We start from the raw sequence: 24,486 nt of genomic DNA on the forward strand, positions 1-24,486 counted from the left end.
CTGTAGGCATCACTTTGGCGCAAGTCGATTTTTGCACTCTCGCAAACAATCTCCTGTTCATCCAAGCATGAACACATACCACATAGAAATGATAACAAATTATTTGGGATAAAACACTCTTTCATAAGATGTATAATAATTTACTGTTCATAGATGATTTTTAAAATAATTAGCAATTTTTTAGGTGTAAACTTTTTTTTTTGACTCACACGGTATCGTTCATAGTGGGTTTTCTACCCCAAACGAACATTTTCAATCATAATATGTGTTCTGAAATGCATACAAAACAGTGGTGGGCTCTTAAAACAAAATATTTGGTAACTTTGAGCACCAATTTTTTTTCGAAATCAGTCGGGTGCATTGTTTTAAGCGTTAAATTTTACTTCGGAAGCAACAATCCCATTTTGGTGAACGCCATTTCGCTGTTGGAGCCGTCAGTGTAACTACATCACCTACTTGCTCAGACTCAATGCAGATGGGCTTATGCGCAGGCACGTAGCCACGGGGGGTCACGGGGGGGGGGGGGGCACGTGCCCCCCAAACAAAATTTTCCAAGATCGGTTGAACTTTTTTAGACCCCTTTTTTTTTTTTACCTCGATCGATTACATGTATGTGCCCCCCCCCCCAAAAAAAAAACCCCATCAAACTCTGGCTACGTGCTTGCTTATGGGGACAAGGAGTTGGTTGATATCCTGTATTTAATGTACCTCACCAAAGGACCCTACAGGACGAGTAAATAAAATTCCTTCACCATATACATCATAAGAAACAGATTTAAAGAGTTACTCTAATTTGTATGATCATGCAAGTGTATTACCAGGTTTTATGGTGGCAGTATCCTTTTGGACGTGGCGTAAATAGATTCCCCGACCCCCCTCAACCTGGGTATAGACACCAACATCCCAGTGATATCATGATTTATGACCAATTAAAAGTAATATGTCCCTTTCGCAGCCAACATCAAATTCTGTAGAACTATACATGCAGGAATTATGAATATGTAACGTATATCCCATCTGTGAAACTTAATCGTTAGTCGTGTCCTAGTATACAAATTATGCATGGAACCCCGTTTACTTTCTAAACTTCACTGTCAGACACTATTGAGTGACTGACTGACTTCATTTTTTATTTGGTAACAACATACATAAAATGAGTTGTAAAGGGTACATGACCATTTGTCTACTTCAATAACTCATTTCGTGTAATGGCCAAAATTAAACTAATTGAACCCTTTGCACAGCACAAAACATACGACCATTCGGTACACGGGTCTGCAAATCAGACTATTTACTAAAAGTATTGCAATCCCTAAAGTCGATTCGACAATTAATGGTTGTTATTTTCCCACAGAAAGACATTTTCAAGCCCTATCGTTTTGATGAAAATTCTAAATTAAGGTACTGGTGGCCATCTTGGACGCCATTATGAAAATTATCACTTTCCAGAGGTCCGATTTTCTTAGATTTTTGCACATGATTCCTGACGTCAAACACTACCGGAAACCGTTGAAAAACCTTAGGTTGCAATTTTTTGGGACAAACCCTAGACTGTATATGTTCGAATATTGTCTGTTGTACTCTATTTTTAAATACTACCATTGGCAAGCATTTGGCAAACCTTTTAAGACTCATTATTGAAAAGTGTATCATTGTGATTTTATTAAACTAAACCCCTTTTAATCTCAATGAAAACCTAGAAGCAGGACTCAACATCTCGTTACTTCATGGCAATGCACCGGGCGAAGGTTTCGTTCTCAAAGACGATGGTTTAAGCAGGGGGCTTCTATGCGGTGAGCCTTGGAATCTCCAGAGCGCTGAGGTGGCTTGTCGTATGCTCGGCTTCATTGGGATTGAATCATTCACTCAACGTGTTGCGTCCTCCATCCCTTTTGATCCTATTTCCGTGCAAGTCCTTCGTGATAGTTATATGTGCCTCAATGGAAGGGAGCAAACACTTTCCGAATGCATATCGACCACGTCCCCTGTTAAGTGCTCGTTAGTTGTTTGGGTCTTGTGTACAAACAATACTGGTGAGTATAAACATGAAAGTGAGAAGACGAAAGTCGTCGATCAAATCAAAACAATTTAGATCAACTAAAGGCCATAGTTTTTTAAACCTCCAGGAACGGAAAGCGCCGCTAGCCTTGTATTAGACTTTTTCCACTCGAACGCTCGTTCGGTTTCTTAGCACGATAATCGTTTTGTATGTATTTAAATGTTGTTAGTTTCGATTTTTTTCCCCTCTAAATTTCAACTCTTTTTTTTAGCTAATCCCACATCATAATTATATCTACGGTGCTTGAATCCGATAAGGCCAAGTAATATTCCATTTTAAATGAAATATTATAATTGCATCCAATTACCCCCTGCCCCCCTCCAGCAAAGCATATGATAATATTTATTAAAAACAAACCTGGCTTACCTTTATTTTATACGTCAATTCACTAAGCCCTAATCACTATTGCTACAATTTTAAATATTTAGCGTTAGTAAGATATGGAATTCTTCTTGCTTACTTGCAATGTGCCTTTATATAATCAATATTTATAATCAAACCATAATCATATAATAATCAAACTAAGAGACAATTATAATAAAGTGAATATAGAAGCAGTGACATGACCTTAAGAGGCAAAAATATGTTACACTATTCTGTCGTCAACGGGGTTTCTTTTATTTTGTGTTGAGTTTTAAAAAAAATTATTCGTCGCAGAACAATATCTTCTCTAAAATACAAACATAATGTACAAATAATAGTGATCAACACGTACTTCAACAAATGTAAGTTTAAGTTTCAGTCCATTAGGGAAATTACCTGTCTTGCCACCTTCAAAAGATCCCTCAAAACTCACCTTTTCCCCAATGATCTATGTGATATACTTTCTGTACTGTACATACTTTCTGTACTGTACATTTTTGTCCTCTTTTCATATATTTGTATTTGTAAGCGCTATGGTACTTATTGTTTTTAGCGCTCCTAAATATTCGATGTTATTATTATTATTATTAGTGTTATAGGATACAGGATATACAGGATATCCAGTTCGTGGGCTATTTCATGAGTAGAAACAGCCATTAATTTGCAATCATGTTATTGCACGGTAACGCCACGTTTCCGTTTTTGCTTGTTCAATATTCTTCCGTCATTTTCTTTTTTCTTCTTTTTCTACCGGACTTTTAATTGAGCATTGTTTTGGGCCACTTCCCGATTTTCAATTTTCATCAAATTTCCTGCGCTTATACAGTGCGTCCCAGAAAAACGAAACCGAGAATTATAGACGTTTGATCATTACTTAATCACAATTATAATTAATAATTGACACATATTTGGAAAGCTGAGATCCTCTTCTTTCATCTGATGTAACTCATATGATGCATATTTCACGCATGAGTGATTAAGATGAATTTGAAGAGAGGAAACCAAAAATTCATTTGGCGGATGGTATCTGAATTTCAAGGAGAAAATCCCATTTCCAGAAAATTGAGTTTCTGCCCTTTCATATGACACCTCAATCACGAAAAATGAGCTAGGAATAACAAAGTTCTTTATGTTTAAAGTAGTGCTTGCATATCCATAATTTTATCAAACGAATTCATTTTCACTGGCTGTCTGCCTTATACCCCCCTTCACATACACGGATTTTCCTTACGAGTCCTTACGGATCGCCAACTCGTAGTAAATCGCAATCATCCGTAAATAACTCGCTGGTATCCGTAAATAACTCGTCACGACTCGCAACAACTCAAAGACACTCTTAAGGATCCGTGAAAGGAGAGGCAGATTTTTTGACTTGTCAAAAATCTTCTTACGATTGTCCACGGATTGATTTGTCCGTAAATAGCTCGTAAATAGCTCGTAACAATCCGTTACCACCCGTAAACCGCTCGCAACAAAACGGCACCATCCGTAAACTGCTCGCAAGAATCCGTAAATGACTCGTAACAGATTTTTGTAACGATTCGTTATGGTTAGTTTACGATTTGTTTACGGATTATTTACGGATTATTGCGAGCAGTTTAAGGATGGTTACGTGTGCTTACGTGGTGTTTACGATTTATTTCGGGTCATTTTACGATGGCTTTACGGATTGATACGGGTTATAACGAACATTTTAAGTGTAGTTACGAATTTTTTTACGAACAGATACGTATAATTTACGCATGCTTATGAACTGCTTACGATTTTGGAAAAGGTATAAAAGCTGCAAATTCGAACACTTCATTTTCAGTTATTATTTTTTGGCTAAAAATTGCAAGGACTCGTAATAACTTGTAGCTTACTCGTAACTATTCGTAACAACATGTAAACAGGTCGTAACTAACACGTTAGTTGCTCGTAGTTATCCGTGACAAATCGTAACGAATCATGGACTGTTGCCGTAAATACATCGTAATAACTCGTAATGATCCGTAATAAACCGCAAACAGCTCGTTATAACTCTTAAACCGGTCGTAAAAGTGGCCAAATCGTAAGGATCCGTGAAAGCTCCGTGAATTTGTGCGATCCGTAAGGACTAGTAAGAAAAATCCGTGTATGTGAAGGGGGTATTAAGCAACACACGGAATTAAGGAAAGACTTAAATCCGTTTCGTTGACAATCGGCCGTAGACGAAAGACTTTATGCATGGCTGTTTGTCAACGAAGCGGAGTTAAGTCTTTTGACAATTTTGTTTTTGCTACGGCAGGCAGCCAGTGAAAACGAATTTGTCGTTTGATAAAATTACGGAAATGCAAGCACTACTTTAAACATACAGAACTTTGTCATTCCTTGCTCATTTTTCGTGATTGAGGTGTCATATGAAAGGGAAGAAACTCAACCGACTAGAAATGTGATTTTCTCTTTGAAATTCAGATATCGTCCGCCAAATGAATTTTTGGTTTCCTCTCTTCAAATTCATCTTAATCACTCATGCATGAAATATGCATTATATGAGTTACATCAGATGAAAGAGGAGGATCTCAGCTTTCCAAATATGTGTCATTTATTAATTACAAATGTGACTAAGTTATGATAAAACATCGATAGTTCTCGGTTTCGTTTTTCCGGGACGCACTGTAGATATGCATGTCAAGTGGTCCACTAAGGTCTTCCTTCTCTAATATCACTTAAGGGTGACATGCTAGGCGAAATTTTCTTTCCTGATTTAATCTTCTTGGTAAAATTAAACATTGCCTTTATATCCTAAACGTTTGGCAGTCCCGATCTTTATCTTGGTCATTGTCTTATCAAATTGAATATCGACCTAACTCATTTAGATACCGTTTCAAATCCAATCTTTTTAAAACTTGGCATGCATTTTTTTTGCCCCTTTTGGGTCTATAATTTTTGTTTGCATATCCTACATGATTAACATTTCTTTTTATGTTAGCCCGTAGCCCTAACAATTTTTCTCCATTTACAATCAGACATAATGTTATGAATAGTGACCTATTTATGCTAAATTTCTTTCACCTTATAACCTTTGCCTTGAAACTAAATGCCGCGATAGCGCGCGTGCAGGCGCGTACACAGGGGGGGGGGGGGGTTGGGGGGTTAACCCCCCTTTGGTATTTTCTGTGTGTAACCCCCCCCCCTTTAATTTTTTTTTTGATTTTTTTTTTTTATAAAAAAAAAAAAAAATTATTCCCATGGCTGACCTAAATAAGGTGACCTTACCCCCCCCAAAAAAAAAGTGTCCTCTTACCCCCCCCCCCCCCGCTTATCTCAGCGGTCGGCTGAGTCGTTTTTTGGGACCCCCCCCCCCCCCCCCAAAAAAAAAAAAAAAAAAATAAATAAATAAAATAAAAAAGCGACCTCTTACCCCCCCCCCCCCCCCCCCCCCCCCCCCCCCCCCGCTTATTCAGCGGCTGGCTGAGTCGATGCGAAATTTTCGGCCCGATTTATAAATGTTAAACCCCCCCCCCCCCCCCCCCCCCCCTTAAAAAATCCTGCGTACGCGCCTGCGCGCGTATATCGTCGCACGATCACAGGTCGAAGAGTATAAAATGGGAATGGAGAGGAGAGAGGAGAAGAGGGGGGGGGGGGAAGAAGATTAAAGGCATCTGCTTAGTCTACAAATGTCTTTGAATTGTTATTTTGGGAAACTAGTTTAAACGAAAATATTTTCTTTTTCTTTTTTTCCTTCTCGAAAATAATTCTTTTATTTAGATTGAAAGCTAGAATATGTTAACACGAGATCCCAGCAGCACTATACAAGGGTACTGCAGATGGGAATCCTTTTTTAAAATATTTCTCATGCATAGATGTTTTCAATCTATCTATTCCAGTACGGTTCATTGACAACGATATTTTGATGCGTCAACAAGGACGCGTAGAGCTCTACACTGAGACTACAGGTTGGGGTTCACTATGTGGCAATAGTAGTGACATACGAGATGGACAGGTGTTGTGCGGGATGCTGGACTATCCAGGTTTGGATTCAATACAGAATATGAACTATAACGAAAATTGGCTTCCAATTACCAATGTTGGTCTGAACTGCACTGGCACTGAGAATAGCATTGATCACTGCATATACAATACAAGCGATAGCACCACTTGCGACAAAGTGACGCGCATCGACTGTGAAGATGCAGGTATGTACGCTAACAGTAGGTGTAACATCACGGTACGGTTTCAGAATTTGTTTAATGACCCTCTGTTTTGCAGAAGACGAAGAGAGTTTTGTAAATCAGTCAGGTATGTTTTAAGGAAAGCCATTTTGATCATGTGCAGGGCCGTAGCCAGAGTTTGATGTTTTTTGTTTTTTGTTTTTTTTTGGAGGGGGGGGGGGCACATACATGTAATCGATCGACGTCCTGGGGAGGGGTCTAACAAAGTTCAACCGATCTTGGAAAAAAAATTGAGGGGCATGTGCCCCCCGTGTCCCCCCCCCCCCTCCTACGGGCCTGATCATGTGATCTTCTTCAAAGCACTCCTATAATTTGTATTTGTACATGTATTATTAATAATGAATAAACTCAAGCTCACGATATACCGACTACCAACAGTATCCCCTATTATCAAGATAGTCATGGCACTAAAACTAGAAAGAGTTCTTAAGTTCCAGAACGTAGTGAGACTAGTTTGGTGTGATGGGGGCTTACAGGCCATTGACTTCTCTTCCATTAACACCTTTACAATTTTATTACTCAGGGGTGTGTGATGGAAGAGGTTTGCTGTATAGACCCTATTGATATGAATATAATTGGAATATTAGAAAGTCAGGTTTTAAAGAATAATACCTGTGATTCTTCCACAGTACGGCTCGAAGAAGGTCCTTGTGATTCAGAAGGTAGAGTCGAGGTTTATCAGCACGGCTCCTGGGGACCTGTTTGTGATGATAACTTCACGATAGCGGATGCAACCGTTGTGTGCCGAATGTTCGGATTGCAATTGGTGGAACTCTTAGACTGGGACGTCCCACCATCTGTAGTGTCTTCGAATAGCGCTACGTTGAAGAATCCCTGGTGTACCAGAAAGGATAGAGATATCCGATATTGCATTCACGAACCAAACGCAACTTGCAATAAATACGCAGCCGTCAAATGCAGCGGTGAGATATTATTCTCTGTAGGGGACCCTAAGTTGAAGAATCCCTGGTGTAGCGGGAATGAGAAAGATATCCGATATTGCATACAAGAACCAAATGCAACTTGCAATAAATACATCGCTGTAATATACATAATGGTTTACATAATTTGAAATCTAGGAATATCCTTCTTGGACAATCTTTATCTTTATTCATAACATAATATCCGCATTAATTCTAAAAAGAGTTTTCTGTATAGCAAATACTACTGTAACATTTTAATCATTTGCGTACATTCCTATAAATTGCTACTGTTAATGACCTCCAAGTCACCCAACATTCCGATGTCCCTTTTGCAGCCAACATCAAATTCGGTAGAACTTTGCAGGAGTTATGAATATGTCATGAATGTCCTATCTGTGAAATGTAAAGGTTAGCAGTGTCCTAATATTCAAATTATGCAAACAAATCGTTGACTTGCTAGAATTCACTGTAAGACACTATTGAGTGACTGACTGGCTTTTTTCTTTCTTCTATAACATATATAAAATGAGCTTTAAAGGGTACATGAGCATTTTTCTACATCAATAACCCACACTGTAAAAAATATCTGTATTTTTACAGGAAAAAAAAATACAGATTTGTAACGTTTTAACTAAATACAGCAATTCGGATGTATTTTCTACACATATCCCGTAAAAGTACTTCATTTTTATTGTGAGAATGATTTACATCAGAAATTTGTAATTTGAAGGCAAAATACAGGTACTAATACAGTTTGCCTGTAATTTTACAGATCTATCTCGTAAACGTATGGCGGTGTGACCAAAGTTCGCGCGTGACCAAAGTTCGCTTTCTCAAAAAATCGGTAAGATTTCGAAAATCTGAAATCACCAATGGAAAGAGGGTCATAAAATTACCCCAAAACGAAATTTTCTTTAGAATTGGGTGCGAAATTGTGAAAATATTGACAAAAGATCGGCAAATTTTGCAGTTATTTGCGTCCGTTCCGAAAAATTATCAACTTACCGATAAGGGTCTGGAAATCTTCATTTTGAGATCAGAAATCCTCAAAATTGTAAGTAAAGAGTGGTACTAACTGATTGTACGATATCTTGCCTTGCAAATTATGATATTTCCTTATTTTTGATGGAACACATTTTTTGATAAATCAACTGTAAACCACCGTGCGTGAAGTTAGGTCTCATTGTTTTTATGACTTTTTTAGATGCAGCGCGCACGCACGATCGGACATCGATTTTTTAGATCGCGATATCTCCGAAATCCTTTGACGGTAAATTTTTCTAGTTAAAACAATCTGTAGTAAAAAAAAACTTTGCCGTCCATTTGGTAATAATTGAAATAAATAAATTTGTGTAGAATATGAGAAATCATAGATCGAATATCACATTTTGTAATATGTTCTAAAATGTCCGCGAACTTTGGTCACCCCTTCATACTTCATTTTTATTGCGAAACTGACTTACATCAGAAATTTGTAATTTTAAGGCAAAATAGAGTACTAATACAGTTTGCCTGTAATTTTACAGATCTGTCCCGTAAAAATACTTCATTTTTATTGTGAGACTTACTTACATCAGAAATTTGTAATTTTAAGACAAAATAGGGTTACTAAAACAGTTTGCCTGTAATTTTAAGGCAAAATAGAGTTACTAATACAGTTTGCCTGTAATTTTACAGATGAAATTGTTTACCTAAATGTATTTTTACAGATGTCTGTATTCGTACAACGATTTCTTAAATTGAATGGATATGGTGCAGTTTTACTTCGATGTGATTTAATTTGAATGCAGTTACTAGATTCTTTAACAAAATTCTGTTTTTATAATACAAATACACAAAAAGGTACTTCCACACCAAAGCTGTAAACCAAATTAACAAACATATGTATTTATACAACATTTTTGTACTATGTTTTTACATTCATTCTGATGTAATTTTAATCAACATACAATTTGTAAAAGAAAATACATGAAATGTTTGTAGGAGAAAATAACAACTAATCTGTATTTTTACAACATAATTTATGGCGACTCTGCTGCCAGCAGATTTGCTGTAAAATTACAGAGATTTTATTTTACAGTGCACTTCTTGTAATGGCCAAAATTAAACTGATTAAATCTTTGCGCAACATAAAACGTACGACCATTCGGTACAATGGTCTGAATATCAGACTATTACTTACTGGCTCTCTAGCTCTTAAGTCGATTCGACAACTAATAGCCGTTATTTTCATACTTAAAGACATTTTCAAGCCCACCCCCCCCCTCTTTTTTTAGGGAAGTTCTAAATTAGTATATCTTTAAAATGCCAATGGAATTTAACCTTTTCATGTTGTGGGGCCTGCAAATGGGACATACTACCTTTAAGTCAATGTTCGTGGTCTGTCGCTTGATGGAAAACTTAATAGGCTGATATTTGCCCCCCCCCCTCCCTCCAAACAAAAAAAAAGGAATAATTTATTTTTCTAAACGCTTTGCCAACTGAAGTATTTTCATTAGTCTCGCATTTAGATATAATATGATGAAGAGGTTTAACCTCTTTATCTAATCCTAAATTGTTACTGTATCGGGTGTGGAACTGAAGGGTTTTAGATTGTTTTAATTGAAGTCAAATGTTTCATGTTTAGTATTTAATATTTCATGTATTTTTTCTCTCTTTACTATGCAGATCCCCTAAATGTATGTCTAGGTAAGTGTTTGGGATGTCAGTAATTAAGGATAAACTTGAATTCTGGTTTTTAAAAAATATAAAATCTCACAGAATCAAACGAAACTTACACTGAATATCTAAGAGTACAAATAAATGTCAGTTGCCAAACAATTTTGGTAGAAAATTTATACTGGCTGAGTAAAGGGCATAACAAAATAAGGAAATCAAGGTTAGTAGCCCTGACACCCTTTGTGTACTCCCATACATATTTCCGTATACAGTGCTTGTTACTTTACCAAGACTGGGTCAAATTTATTATGTTTTTGATGACTCCAGAACCTTGCAGTACACACCAATACTTATATGCTACATAATCAACTTTTTCTGATCCATTCCACACCGTTTCTTTCACAATGCAACCGCATGACCAGAACTCAAATTCATCTTTAACTGTTCAGGAGTTAGATGTCAGCAATCCTCAGCTCCCTTTTGGCCCTTTCATTATTTTAGTCAATATTAAACAAATGAGAGCTGAAAAGTAATCTACCCCTGCACAGAAAGTACATTTTCCTCGTGCGACGTCAGCAGTTTATGAAAATGTTGGTCTGAAACGCGTCCAAACGCGTCATGTGACGCATATAAACCTAGGATTGTCGACAAACCTCCTTTGTGAATTCGGGCCGAAAGGTCTAGGGGCCGTTTCTCGAAACCAACTCCATGACAGTCAGTCATATCTTTGTCGGCGACCTACGGAGATGTCATGAAGTGGATAAACCGTTTCACGAAGCCATGACAGACATGATATCGATATATCGCGATACTAGCAGCTCAAGAACATAGTCTTTGTCACGATCCATTTGATTTATGACGAATAACCCAAAACAAGTTTTGGGGCTAAAATTGTTCAACAACAAACATATACTAAAATAAATACGAAATAGTGTCATCAAATGTAGATCATCAAACAATTTGCATATTTCTGCAAAGATTCTTAAATTGAAGAAAGACCGGTGAGTGTTTTTTACTCGACAATCCGATCAAAAGGTAGTTGAAGGATACCGTAATGTGATAGTTTATCAATACGTACTTTTTTGTTTATTGTGACGAGAAATTTTAGGCAAAATACCATTTCTCAGTCAGTTTTTATTCTAGAGTCTCATAAATACTCGTTATATAATTAATTTGATATTGAAAATATAATTTGGAAGAAGTAATTAGAGAGGGAATAATAATGCACATAGGCCCCAAAGGTATGATGGTATCCTAAGAAAAGACTATGGATCGACTATGGACAACAGTGTGTAACATTCTTATCTCTTTTATTTATATGTTATAGTTTAGCGATTTGTGATTTAATGTTTATATTCAGCTTTTTAAAATTTCTGTATAATTTGTATTATCACTTCTTTACATTTGCATTTCGCATCCCATAATATTACATACGGAACTCGTCTATATTTTTCTCAAAATGATAGTGGAACTAATCGTACATTTCGCGGCCCATGGAATAGCAACAAACTGACTTGTGATGGCGCTTTACAGCAATTAAAAAGATATGACGGGTTCGGAGCAGTGACAACTCATTGTCGCGGAAGTTGTCGCTCATCTTGGCAAAGACGGCTTCGTGAAACACTTAGCAGACAAGTTGCGTGACAGTGGCGAGATGTCGTTGATCCTGTAGTTATGGTTTCGAGAAACGCCCCCCCCCCCCGGTAAACAGTGGACTCAGCATCTTCTATGCAGTTACGTGACAAAAGATATACCTATTCTAAGCTTGCAATCAAATGCGATTTACTGTATCGGAGTTCTAAAATCTAGCAGAAATATTTATAGATTGATATTCGTTGGTTTTTTTAAATTTAGTATTGATACTGAGTTACTAACGTGATAATCATTTCAACTGAGCAAACCGAATACTCGGTTGAAGATTTAGGGACCCTTCAAGTGTGAGGTCGTCAGTGTTGTAGCTGTGCTAGCAGGCAGCAGCACATCTCATTTGACCTTTGGCCCGTCACGTCACATGAGCTCACTGGCTATCCGTTAACTGGCCTATTCATTTTAATTACAATAACAATATTCGAGGTTTATATAGCACTTAATACATCGACGTCAACTCGTCTTTAAGCGCATTACAGGTATATTATTAACCGGGTCATCGGATTATCGTATTATAGACTGAGACCCTTACAATGACTTTAGTGCCAGGCTTGGGTTCGAACCCTAAGTCCTTCGATTTAAAATCAAGTGAATATTCCAATATACCACGGTATCCCTGCTACTCTCTGCTTCAATTATAATTTCTAACACGAATAGCCACGGACATGATCAATGATGGGATTATAAAGACAAAAGTCGAATCGATGCAAGTTTTAACGCAAAATTGGTAAACCCCCCCCCCCAAAAAAAAAAAAAAAAAAAAAAAAACGTGCCTTCTAGAATCATGGGAATGGTAAACTGATTTTCATTCCGGATTGATGTGCATGGCGTATCGCAATTTTCTAGCCTTGTTCATTACATGCAGAGCAGACGGAAAGCATTATACGCTTCACATTTACACCATGCATATCACAGAGCTTAAGTGAATACAAGTAAAACCTTTTTTTCTTCATCCAGTTGTGATACATTTAAACGAACGAAAGAAAAAGGCCGCGGCGTTTTTTTTAAGGGGGGGGGGGGGTGTAGCGGCGTCATTTTAAAAAGAGCCGTTAATTTTCACGCCAAATTTGTGGTTGTCCTGGGGGAGGGGGGAGATAATTTTTTTCGGGGAAATTGTCAGGGGGTAATTGTCTTTGGGGAGGGTGTGGGGGTAATTGTCCCGCTGGTAATTGGCCCGGGGTGATTTTCCAAGCGGTAAATATCCTACACCGTAAAAACGCTGCTTAAAAAAGTAATGTTCACTTACAGTTGTACACTATCTTAAACAACAGTTGAACAAATTGTAAACAACGTTGCTCGAAACGAAAGTAATTTTGTTAAACATTCGCTGTTTAAAATTTAATGACTGCTATATTTACTATACGAGAGCTTTTAGACAGTGTTGTTTACATATGACGACATGTGTCACGTGCCAGTAAAGTGAGCGTTGGTTGAAAGCTTTATTTTACATCATGGCCGACCAAGCTACCGACGCGCTTCTAAGTGACTGGGGATTCAATGGCTAAATTGAAATCACTTTTCTATTAACCAATTTGAAGTTTTTAACTCATAGCGTAAGTTCACAGATAAAATTGTCAGTATCTGTACGCAAATGTCAGAATATAGGTAGACTTAAAATCGTCGCGTCATGCAGTGCAGCACTGATCGCGCACTCGGTTATAACGTGTGCTAAACTCCTTGCCATAGAGATTGGATGCATCCCTATTATGCAGTTTATACGTGCGTGAACGCTTGTCATGCAAAATGGGCACTGTTTTGGCGCTAATTCATAAATTGCAGAATACACCAGTTTACGGTTGTGTGCGCCATTTTAAACAAAGTCAATGACCTGGAGGTCATGTATTTATGCGTAAATTAAGATTGCGCTTATGCAAATTATGATGATATCACTGCCTACGCGCTGCGTTGTGCGCGCACATCATCATTTGCATGAGCGCAATCTTAATTTACGCATAAATATCACTGGTCAAAGGTTATTGGCCCTGTTTCAGGGCCAATGACCCGAGGTCAACTGTCTGCGCATGCGCACTGATACAACCGTAAACTGGTGTATTACCCTACCATATTGTTTAATAGTCTTCTTATACCTATATAGAGACCCATAAGTAGTGGTGCACTTATTCAGAGTATCAAACCCAAATTATACCCCATTTATTATACAACCCTTTTGTCGTAAACAACCCCCACTGAACAACAGCTCCTTTTTAAACAACTTTCTTTAAACCAAAATAACTACATTATAAATTAACTTCCAGAGTAGATTTTAGCCAGGAATTGAACTAATTATTTCACATTAATATGAAATTATGATTGATGTTTTCTGGAACAAAAAGGTGTTAAAAATGCCACATCTAGGCCTTAAAAACAATCAGGTCACCCGTTAATCCGAGGTTTAAACTTTTAAACAACTTGTTCACAAAAATTTTAACTGAGTGTGTAGAATCCCTAAATACATAAACATTCAAGTATTAACTAAAAATGAAAAATGAAATATTAAGAACCTCAAATTTAGCTATTAACATAAATGTATGATATGCATGCAATCATAAAGTTGTAACGAATGTTGTATTTCTATTGATTGTCTGCATTCTACTATCTATCTGCTAAGATTCTTGATTTTTAAAAGAAAACTAAAATTCACATTTCCAATTTCAATCTCTCCCTCTCGTTTTCATAGCCGATTGTCAAGATTATGATTCATTTGAGTCCTTGGATTGTCCTCAAAGCCAAACAACTCAGGAAGACACTACTCGAGGGATCACATCGACTATATCTACGGTATCTACAACTATCAGCTCTTTAGGTAAGCGTAAAAAAGATCATTGTAAATAGCTTGTAAAATATCAGGGCTATTTGCATAAAATCAAAACTATAGTAGCCCACTACGTACCAACTAATGAAGTAGCCAACTCACCGCAGTTGTAGTTTGGAACCAGACACTGTGTGCTCTCAGATGGAGAAAGCACGGGTTAAAAAGTACATAGTTTAAAAGTAAATCTGCATAGCACTGGCAGTCTTTCATTTCGAGTTGTAATCTACTATGTTGCAAACAATTGTCATAAAGTTTTCTCAGAACCTTGCAAGCTAGTACCAAACAAAAGAGATGCCAACTAGAGAATGATATTTATGTGCTCTTGGTTACAGTATACCTTCGTAGAAAGGGATGAATGGCGATACAACATTCTATCAGACTAATTTCCATCATTCGTTGTCGAAAATTTTCACATGACGGTTCCAATACAATCAGCTTTGATGATTTTTTTTTCTTGTCCTCTTACCGAGGTGTTTTATTTCACATATTACACATTTGTTATATATTTACATCAATTTACATTTTAACATAATACAAAAAGACAAAAGTAATGAAATAAATAGTTATAGCCTTAACATTTCTTGAAAAATTTCTTTGTGTTTCGTCAATAAAAAACTTTGTTTATTTGCTATATAATATCGTAGTTCTAATTTGAAATTAATGAACAGACTTTTACTATTGTACTCTTTACCATCACACCGAAGTTGGATATACATTATGTTTATTATCTATTCTCCTAAAATTAACATGAAGTTTATCACAAAGTTCTCCTTCTTTTAATATCATAACCTATAACTAGCTTTTTCATAATATTTATTTGTTCATGAAAGTAATTATAATATAAGTTTTCATTAATTTTCCAAAAAACTCTAACCTTGTTACATTTTAACAAGACATGAGAAGTAATTTTGTTTCTTTACATGTATCACACTAGTCATTTTCAATTATACGCCATCTGCATAAATTATGTTTTGATGGAAATATATTATGCAATATTTTAAAATTAACTTGCTTTATCCTATTATTTCCTATTTGTTGAAATTTAAATTGAATACTTTCTGCCAATTAAAGTAAAAGGTAAATTCAAGTAATATTCCCAGTAACGTGTAATATTTGGTTTTTGACGTTTTTGTTTCAGTAGGGGTAAATAATAATTTTTCGTCTTGAAACTAGATATATCAACAAAATCTTTTTTAGCTACTTCTATCAAATTGTAATAGTTTTGTTTATTATACTTAATTGAATATTCTTTCGAACGTATAATTCATTTAACCAATAGCATGGGAACATTTCTTCAATTTTGCGTGTTCGAACTCAAATAATATTTCATGAATACCATCTTTACTGTTTAACATAATCGAGCCTTTCCAACTACCATTCGTAATCACGTGGTTTACTTTACGAATTCGTTTATTTAGTCAATTGTCAATATGATTCATTTACCTCCTTGGAATTGTACTCCAGGCCAAACATCACAGGAAGACACTACTCAAGGGATCTCATCTACTCTATCTCCGGTATCTACAACTAGCAGCTCTTTAGGTAACCGTTAAAAAACAATCACTTGTAAATAGCTTATAAAATGTCAGGGCTATTTGCATAAAATCAAAACTATAGTAGCCCACTAAAATCCCTACGTACCAACTATGGAGTAGCCAACTCCCCCACAGTTGTCGTTGGAAACTAGACATTGTGTGCTCTCTCAGATGGAGAAAGCGCGGGTTAAGTAAGAACATAGTTTAGAAGTTAACTTACTTATCACTGACAGTATTTTATGTCGAGTTGCCATCTACTTTATGTTGCCAACAATTGTTATTCATAAAGCTTTACTCAGAACCTTGCAAGATAGTACCAAACAAGAGAGATGCCAACTAGAGAATAATATTTCTATGCTCTTGGGTACTGCATACCTTCGTAGAAAGGGACGAATGGCGAGACAACATTCTATCAGGCTAATTTCCATCATTGGTTGTCGAAAAGTTTAACATGACGGTTCCAGTACAATCAGCTTTGATGATAACATAGGTTGACGAGAGCATTAATGCGTTTGGTAACACAGCTGATTTTAAGCCGTATTCACACGATAGCTATTCTGGTCGGCCTTAAGGTCGTGTTTAGAGCTAGTCAGCGTAGATTATTTGAATTTATTTATTACACATTCTAAAAAAGAAGGGTAGCCCAAGCAGCAAATAAATACTGGTTTTCGTTGAGGCCCTTCATTACACAAGCAAGTTTATACATTTCAACAAATCAAAATATAAATAAAAATAGAAAATTACAAAATATGACTTTAACAAACACAAAATTGCAAACCAGATTATATATTAACGGATTTGAACATGGAGAACAACGAAATTAGTAATATGTATATGATACAAATATGCAAATGCCATATATCCAAATTGAAACAAACAGTAAAAAATAAAAATAATAAACATTAACAAACAAACAAGAAAAAATAAAATAAAGATATAATAAAATATATACAAAGAGGAGAGAAAGAAGAGTTATATTATACCATTATACGAGGATGCCTTTTGCCATTTTGCCATTTCTCGTTTAAATGGTTTCATATTTTCTATAAATCTAATGCGTTCTTCTGGCAAGTTATTCCAGTTTGATGGACCTGTGACTAGAAATGACTTCTGGTAAAAATTCGTACAAGCGTGTAGCATCCTAATTTTATCGTATTTGTGCTCCTTGTTGTTCGAGATGATACTGCTTCGATACAAATAAACTTATCACCGAGTACTTCAGGTGTAGCTTTATGTAAACATTTGTGAATCATACAACAAGATGCTCTAAAAACAGATTATCTACTTTCGGCCAGGATAGTATTTCACAAATTTGTTCAGATGGGGTATCCCAGGAAGAACGAGATATCATATTTATGCTGCCCTCTTATGTAATCTTTCCAGTTAACTATGATTTGGTAAAGTCGATTCGACAACTAATGGTCGTTATTTTCCCACAAAAAGACATTTTCAAACCAAATCAAATTCACCCTTAATTACACCTAAGTCAAACTATTTGACATTATATATTACATATTACAAATTCAACAAACAGATACCCATTATGTTGAACCAACCTCCTAACCAGCAAAATGACAAGGCAGCTCTAGGAAACCCCCAGAAAACAAATAATTTTCATGGCTCTCCCAAAGCCGTAAGTGCTCTCAACAACTCGCAGCTGGTCAGGAAGCTGGTTCCACAAGACAGGCGCTGCCGTTGAACAAGCACCAGAACCATGCAGGGGCGTAGACAACGGGGGGGGGGGGGGATGAGGGGGATGGCATGTACAATCATCCCCCCAGGTTTTGGGGAATGATATTTGCTTACTTAATAAGTCATAATGATGATAATAATAGTAATAATAATAATGATAACAATTATAATATTGATAATAATAATAATTATGATGATGATAATAATAATCCTCATCATTATTGTAATTGTGTTTATTGTTATTAGCCGCATTCACACGGTGAAAGCCAATTCAGACGGTAAAAAAAGAGAAAACTCTTACATGTATTTTGTGGTTATCTTGTGGTTTGGAAACCACAAGATAACCACAAGATTAAACAGGCGCGGATCTACGGCCCGAAAAAACAAACCAAAAAAAAAGGAAAAAAAGAAGAAAAAAAAAAGAAAAAAGAAAGAAAAAAGAACGCACGCTGGAGAGAAACCCTTTCAAGTGCAAATATTGTGAGAAGATATTCAACTCATCTGGTAACTTAACCAAACACATGATAACTCTGGATATAACTGTGTATTTAACTGTTACTTGATTTAAAAAGACGTTATCATGCACTGCTTTTTATGGTCTCCATTGTGTTAATAGATGCCAGGAAAACATCACTTACGGGGTTCAAATAAACACCAAAAAAAAAATCGGCTCGCCGCTTCGCGGCTCGTGGACGATGCTCCGCATCGTCATTATTGGTCACCCTCCCCCTTAGCAAAAAGCTAGATCCGCCCCTGAGTCATCCCCCCAGTAGTACGAACCTGTCTACGCCACTGGAACCATGCGTTTGGGTTGATGTGGTAGGGAAATCAGGAAATTCTTTATGAGTAGCGGACATTTTTACCGGGTATGTAAGAAAGAAATAATATCCAGAAGATAAGTCGGGGATTTGTGAATCATTACCTTGTGACACAACATGAGAACTTTATAAACAATTCTTTCTTCTATAGATAACCAATGAAGGCGAGTCAATATGGGTGTTACTGGATCTCTCCCTCTTGCTCGTTCAACAAGTCTCGCAGCACTTTTTTTACACAATTTGCAATTTGTTTATATCATTTTCGTTTAAACGGCATCTTTAATTATATTTGAAACGATATACACCGAAACGCATAGTTGAACATGGACATTTCAGCTGTTCAGCTGTAATAATTGAGAGTCATCACAAGATTAGTCATCAGGAATAATGATAGTTGCATTATTCCCACTCTAGTGCAGGGGTAACCATGTACATGTGTGATTACATAAAGGCATTCTTCTTTCTTCTTTCTCGATTTTTTTTTTGGCAATCAGTCACAGTTGATTATTTTTGACACACACTATTTTATGAATTATTTAGTGTGTGTCCACAAAATGTACGATAACATGTCATAAAATGGCTATTTAAAGTAATTTTTCTTTTCCATCGTCTTGCTTTTTGTTTATTTTTAGGAGAAAATTATATAATTTAATAACTTTGAAATCATCTCTTAAGCCTGTGCCTCATGATAGCCTTTAATTTTAGTGCTCCCATGTACCACGGAAACCGAATAATTCTCTACTATAGTGATTATACTCCACATCATTTCTTTTTTAATTGTGCTTGATTTTCTTTTCACAGTTACAACTCTCTCACCAATCAAAGAAGAAGTTAATAAGATAGTGAATGTAAGTCATCCTTAAACATTAATAACTTTTTCAGTTGCTTTTCCTTTTGCTCTCACCTATAATGCTCTCTCTCTCTGTCTATCTCTCTCTCTCCTTCTCTATCTCTCTCTCTCTCTCTCTATATATATATATAAGTTTGTATGCCATGTATATTTTTCATACAATGTATTTGTTTTTGTATGTGTTTGCACTTCAGAATCTGAATAAGGCCTCACAAGCTGAAAGCTCGTAATAAAATTGTAAAGTACAGCTACGTCTCACGTTCCTAGACCATTTTCTTCACGCATATATATATATATATATATATATTCTTAATAGATATATCACTCTCAATATTATGATATCAGTGCATGAAGAATAATCACAGGAAACCTATTAAAGACTCTCACCGATTTCCCTTCCCCTCTGTTTTATACGTTGATAGAAGAATATTTCGGAGACTGTACAATGTTTTAATATAAGACCATCAAAGCAAATATATACATGCGCTAGGTCATCCTAATAATGATCCCGAATACACGTGAAACTTTCTTAACTTTATAACAAATAAGGAAAACCTCACATCGTTCTTCAAATGATGATAGGAAGCGAGCAGGTGCGGATCCAGGATTTCTTAGGGGAGGGGGCCCAACTTTTTTTTTTTTTTTGCTCCCGAAAATTTGAAAATCGCGCCGGCCGAAAAGTTGCTCAGTGGGGGGGGGGGGGGGGGGGGGTGAGGGGGGGGGGGTAGAAAGCACAATTTGGGGCCCAACCCCAAAAAAGGTAAAAATCACGTGATTTTACATGATTTTTTTCTCAAGGGGGGGGGGGCCGGGCCCCCCCCGGCCCCCCCCCCTGGATCGGCCACTGGAAGCGAGCATGTAAAAAGCATAGTCTAGATCATCTATCTGCTTTACATATGATGATAATAGTAGTAGTAATAATAATAATAATAATAATAGTTACATTTGTAAAGCACCGCTTATAATATTATTATGTTGCGAAGCACTTTACATTGTAATTATTTGTACCCCGGTCATTGGATTAAATTGCTAATCAGCACATGATAGTGCACACGCTTAGTTTCCTGGGGAATATTCATATATTTTACAAGCGTACAAATGCCAATCAAACCACGTTAACGTTCTCAACCCAGCATGTACCCATACAATGTTACGAAGGCGAAGTATTCGTGCATTTTTGGAAGCCTTAGCTTATCTCCGCAAGCGGTTGTGATAGCCAAAAAGGAACCCCAAAAGGTAGAAATAGGGATGCAATTCTGAAAAATTATAATATTTTATGAAGTTATCTCCTTTTTTGTAGTTTCATTTACTTTTTTCTTTCAATTTTGAATATATGTTTATATTTGTACAGCTCTGATACGCAGTTAAAGTTTTGAGGGTTAGTTGTGTTTCATTTTCTCACATTTTCTTTTTCAATAATTGCTAATTTAGACAAATATCACGATGGACAATATAGAAGTTATATCTGATGAATTAGCGAATGTAACAGAGAAATCAACGAAATTTGATGAGGAACTCCTGGAGTCGGTCACCGACAAATTAAGAAGCATCGTTGGATTTGCATCGGAGCAGAACTTAACAGAAGATGTCATTGTACAAGTAAGATTTTAAACTTTTAGTGATGCTCCTCAAGTACATATCGCATTGCGTACAATTATTTATTGTATGGATATATCATATAACACGTCATCGCAGAACCAAGCTTTTGTAATTAGAGGGAGCAATTCTCAATTGGAGGATGAGCTCACTGTAATTCCTCAAGGGACAAAATTGGGGCCTTATGGTTCTAGTTATAAACAAAGAGGCTCGCATGTAGATAGTGGTGTAGATTTCCCAAATGGAATGGCAAAATAAAAGTGAAAATGAAGGGAGAGATAAAGGAGAAGTAAGAAGAATGTGAGATAGGAGATAAATTGTTTGAAAATGCCCTTCAAGGATTATCTTATCATACAAATTAGCAACATTGGGACAACATGATTAGTCTTTTAAAAAAATATTAATTGATCGAGGCAAAACGTATGAAACAATGGGATTCACAAGCGATTAGGGGGATTTTTATTATCATTATCATTATCTCTATCATTATTGTTATTGTTAATTTTGAGAGCGTACAAGCAAAGATCATGAAACTACCATCATTTATCAACTTAGTTTGTTTAAAAAAAAAATTATAACATGATAGACAACTAAGAACTCCAAAATTTGTCACGGAACGGTCTTTTACGACTCATTAAGTAAAAATATAACCATTTCCATTATTATAATCAACGTTAATATAAATAGAGGATCAAGGGAACCTATACGCTAGTAAGCAGTTTTGGAATGTAAATTACTTTGTTTATTTTATTTTTTTAAATCTCAGAGTGCCATATATGATGGAGATGCTCTTTCAATAGTCCTATTTATGCCTATTATACTGATCCTATTCTAACATTAATTACTTAAAGAAGAAGAATAATTGAGTGAGTGTTCTCCCACAATTATCAATGCTGATGTTTACCTTCTTAAAATAATAGGAAATATGTAAAAGTAAAGACGACGAGATTATAGCTGCTGTAGCAGTGATATTTACGAGCATTAATCACTAAGAGTCACTCTTTACAAGTTTAAAGATAAAGTTGAGTTCTAGTCATGCGATTGCATTGTGGAAAAAAAACGTTGTGGAATCGATCAGAAAAGGTTGATCATCTAGCAAATAAGTATTGGTGTGTACTGCAAGGTCCTGGAATCATCAAATTGTAAGAAATTTGGCCAAGTCTTGGTAAAGTTACAAGCACTGTACACAGAACGATGTATATGGGACTACACGAACATGTGGCATAAAAATCCGTCCCGAATTTCATGATGTTACATGCCATATTTAGAATATTAAGGCATTTGAAGAGCCATGCTTTTCAGGGAACATTTTTAATCTGATGTTATTCCACACTTGCATAATAACAATGATAGCGCTCACAAATTATTTTTCACCTCTTCCCAGAACTCAGCCTTCTTTTTAATACCATCAAATCAAATCGTGATTTTTCTTTATCACAACCTATTGTACGACGCGCATTAAACGATTTTCGAAAATTATATGGGGCGATCCGATCTGCGTCCTTCATGTAGTGTACAGCACAGGAGATAACGAAATGGTGATAGGATTAAGAGATAGCTAGACGATCTACGGGAAAAACGTTTCAATAAAAAATGGACAATTTGTCCACGGGGCAAAGGGTATATCTTATAATCAAACTCTTATAATTATGGAGAAATAATTGTTATATGTGCCCCCCCCCCCAAAAAAAAAAAAAAAAAAAAAAAAAAAAAGTTGATAAACGCTGATGTTAGTAGACTCAAGACTGTTTTTTTCTTCAAAATTAACAATGTTCGACATTTATAATGAAGAAAAAAAACAGTCAAAATGACTCTTATAACGTAAGAGAAATAAGTGAAGAGAAAACGACAAAACAGGCACTGGAGTGTATGTAAGTTATGGAAAATCGTGTGCATAGCTCATTTGGTCCCTTCAGAGACGTCACAAATCGTAGGAGTGTTCGGAGCGCTCTTCAAGTGACAAGTGCGAAAATGGGGCGGTATTTTAGTTTTATAATTGTTAATAATCATTACTTTGAATGTTTCTAAGGCGGGTACTTTATACAAGTGTTTGATGTCACTTTCCCTTATGCCATGATGCAAATCACATCAATATTAAAAATCAATTAACCTGTCCTTTAATTATTGCAAGTGGACTGGGAATAAATTACATCCATGCCTAACAATATATCACTTACAAATCAATTTCTAATAGGTTTCCGAGAGCGTGATAGGAGCGGTGGATAATATCTTAAACATCCCAGAGAGTACCTTCGAGACAGCGAGCTCCCAGCAGGTCTCAAACGAAATACTGACTATAATCTCCACATTGACTGAAGTCATTCAAAAGACATCCACTAACAACTTCACCTACAGGTATGAGGATAACGGTGCCGTTGGTCTCATTGACCGGAAGCGATGGATTCCCTTCCTAGCTTGTCTCAGTATTGAGTGATATCGAGTTTTTAGAAATCAGAGTCGAATCCATTTGAAATTCCTTATGATTTATTTTAAAGATTGAATTTTATAAACCGCGATCATGCACACTAAAAAATAAAGGTAAAAATTTGCTCCATTAGAGATGCAGACCTCTGCTACTATGGCAGCACCATATAGGGTGGGGTGCATTTTTACACCCTAGAGGGAGCATATACGTGCACCCTTAGGGGTGCAGAAAATAACTACAATGGCAGCATCCCTTAGGGTGTAATTCGTCACACTACTTTGGGTGCAGAATTGCAACGTATGGGGTGCTGATCTTGTAACAGAGATCTGCACCCGTTAGGGTGCAAATTGGTACCTTTATTTGTTATTGTGTATGATTGAAGGAGTAGATGTGCACCCTTGGGTGTAGACATCGGGCCCGCTTGGGTCCTTTTTTACCTAGGCAAACCATCGTATAAGTCAATCACAGCATTATTATTTGTTTGCTTTGCCTCACTCTTTCTAAAGGCAACAATAGGAAGGAATAATTACAGAATCTACGGCGGGCGTTTAACAAAAACCCACACTCCAAAGATGTGTTTTTTTTATTCGGATGTTTGCAATGTCTTTGTCTTCATCGTAGTTGCAGTGTAAATGCAGCTTATTTTCAAAATTTGTAAACTGGTCTAATGTCATTGGGAATTATTTTCTAACGTGACATAGATAAGCATACGTGTATCTTATCCGTGCATTATCATTTTTTGATGGACATTTTCGTTTGCACGGTAGCAGTGGTAATACATAATGATAATAATGATAATGGCTTCTTATAAAACGCACTTGTATACGCCACATCTTGACGCTCCTGGTGCTGCCCGATTTTTACCCTGGCTTCGGGCAAGGGAGCCATTACGACGCTCTAGCATTTCAAGGAATA

The 24,486-nt window shown here is 36.4% G+C and overlaps 1 protein-coding gene across 1 annotated transcript; it reads left to right on the top strand.

Annotated features, from left to right (window-relative positions):
- Positions 1–6,275: 6,275 nt before the first annotated feature.
- Positions 6,276–23,689, top strand: LOC105438520 (deleted in malignant brain tumors 1 protein-like). The gene is made up of 8 exons (XM_030990452.1): positions 6,276–6,579; positions 7,245–7,538; positions 10,206–10,226; positions 14,521–14,646; positions 16,120–16,197; positions 19,502–19,548; positions 20,982–21,149; positions 23,341–23,689. Exons 1-8 carry the CDS (start codon positions 6,297–6,299, stop codon positions 23,578–23,580), a joined length of 1,257 nt encoding a protein of 418 aa, XP_030846312.1. The 5' UTR covers positions 6,276–6,296; the 3' UTR covers positions 23,581–23,689.
- The last annotated feature ends 797 nt before the right edge of the window (positions 23,690–24,486 follow it).

This window comes from Strongylocentrotus purpuratus, unplaced genomic scaffold (assembly GCF_000002235.5).
Source record: "Strongylocentrotus purpuratus isolate Spur 01 unplaced genomic scaffold, Spur_5.0 spur5_scaffold_19, whole genome shotgun sequence".
Classification (NCBI taxonomy): Eukaryota; Metazoa; Echinodermata; class Echinoidea; order Camarodonta; family Strongylocentrotidae; genus Strongylocentrotus; species Strongylocentrotus purpuratus.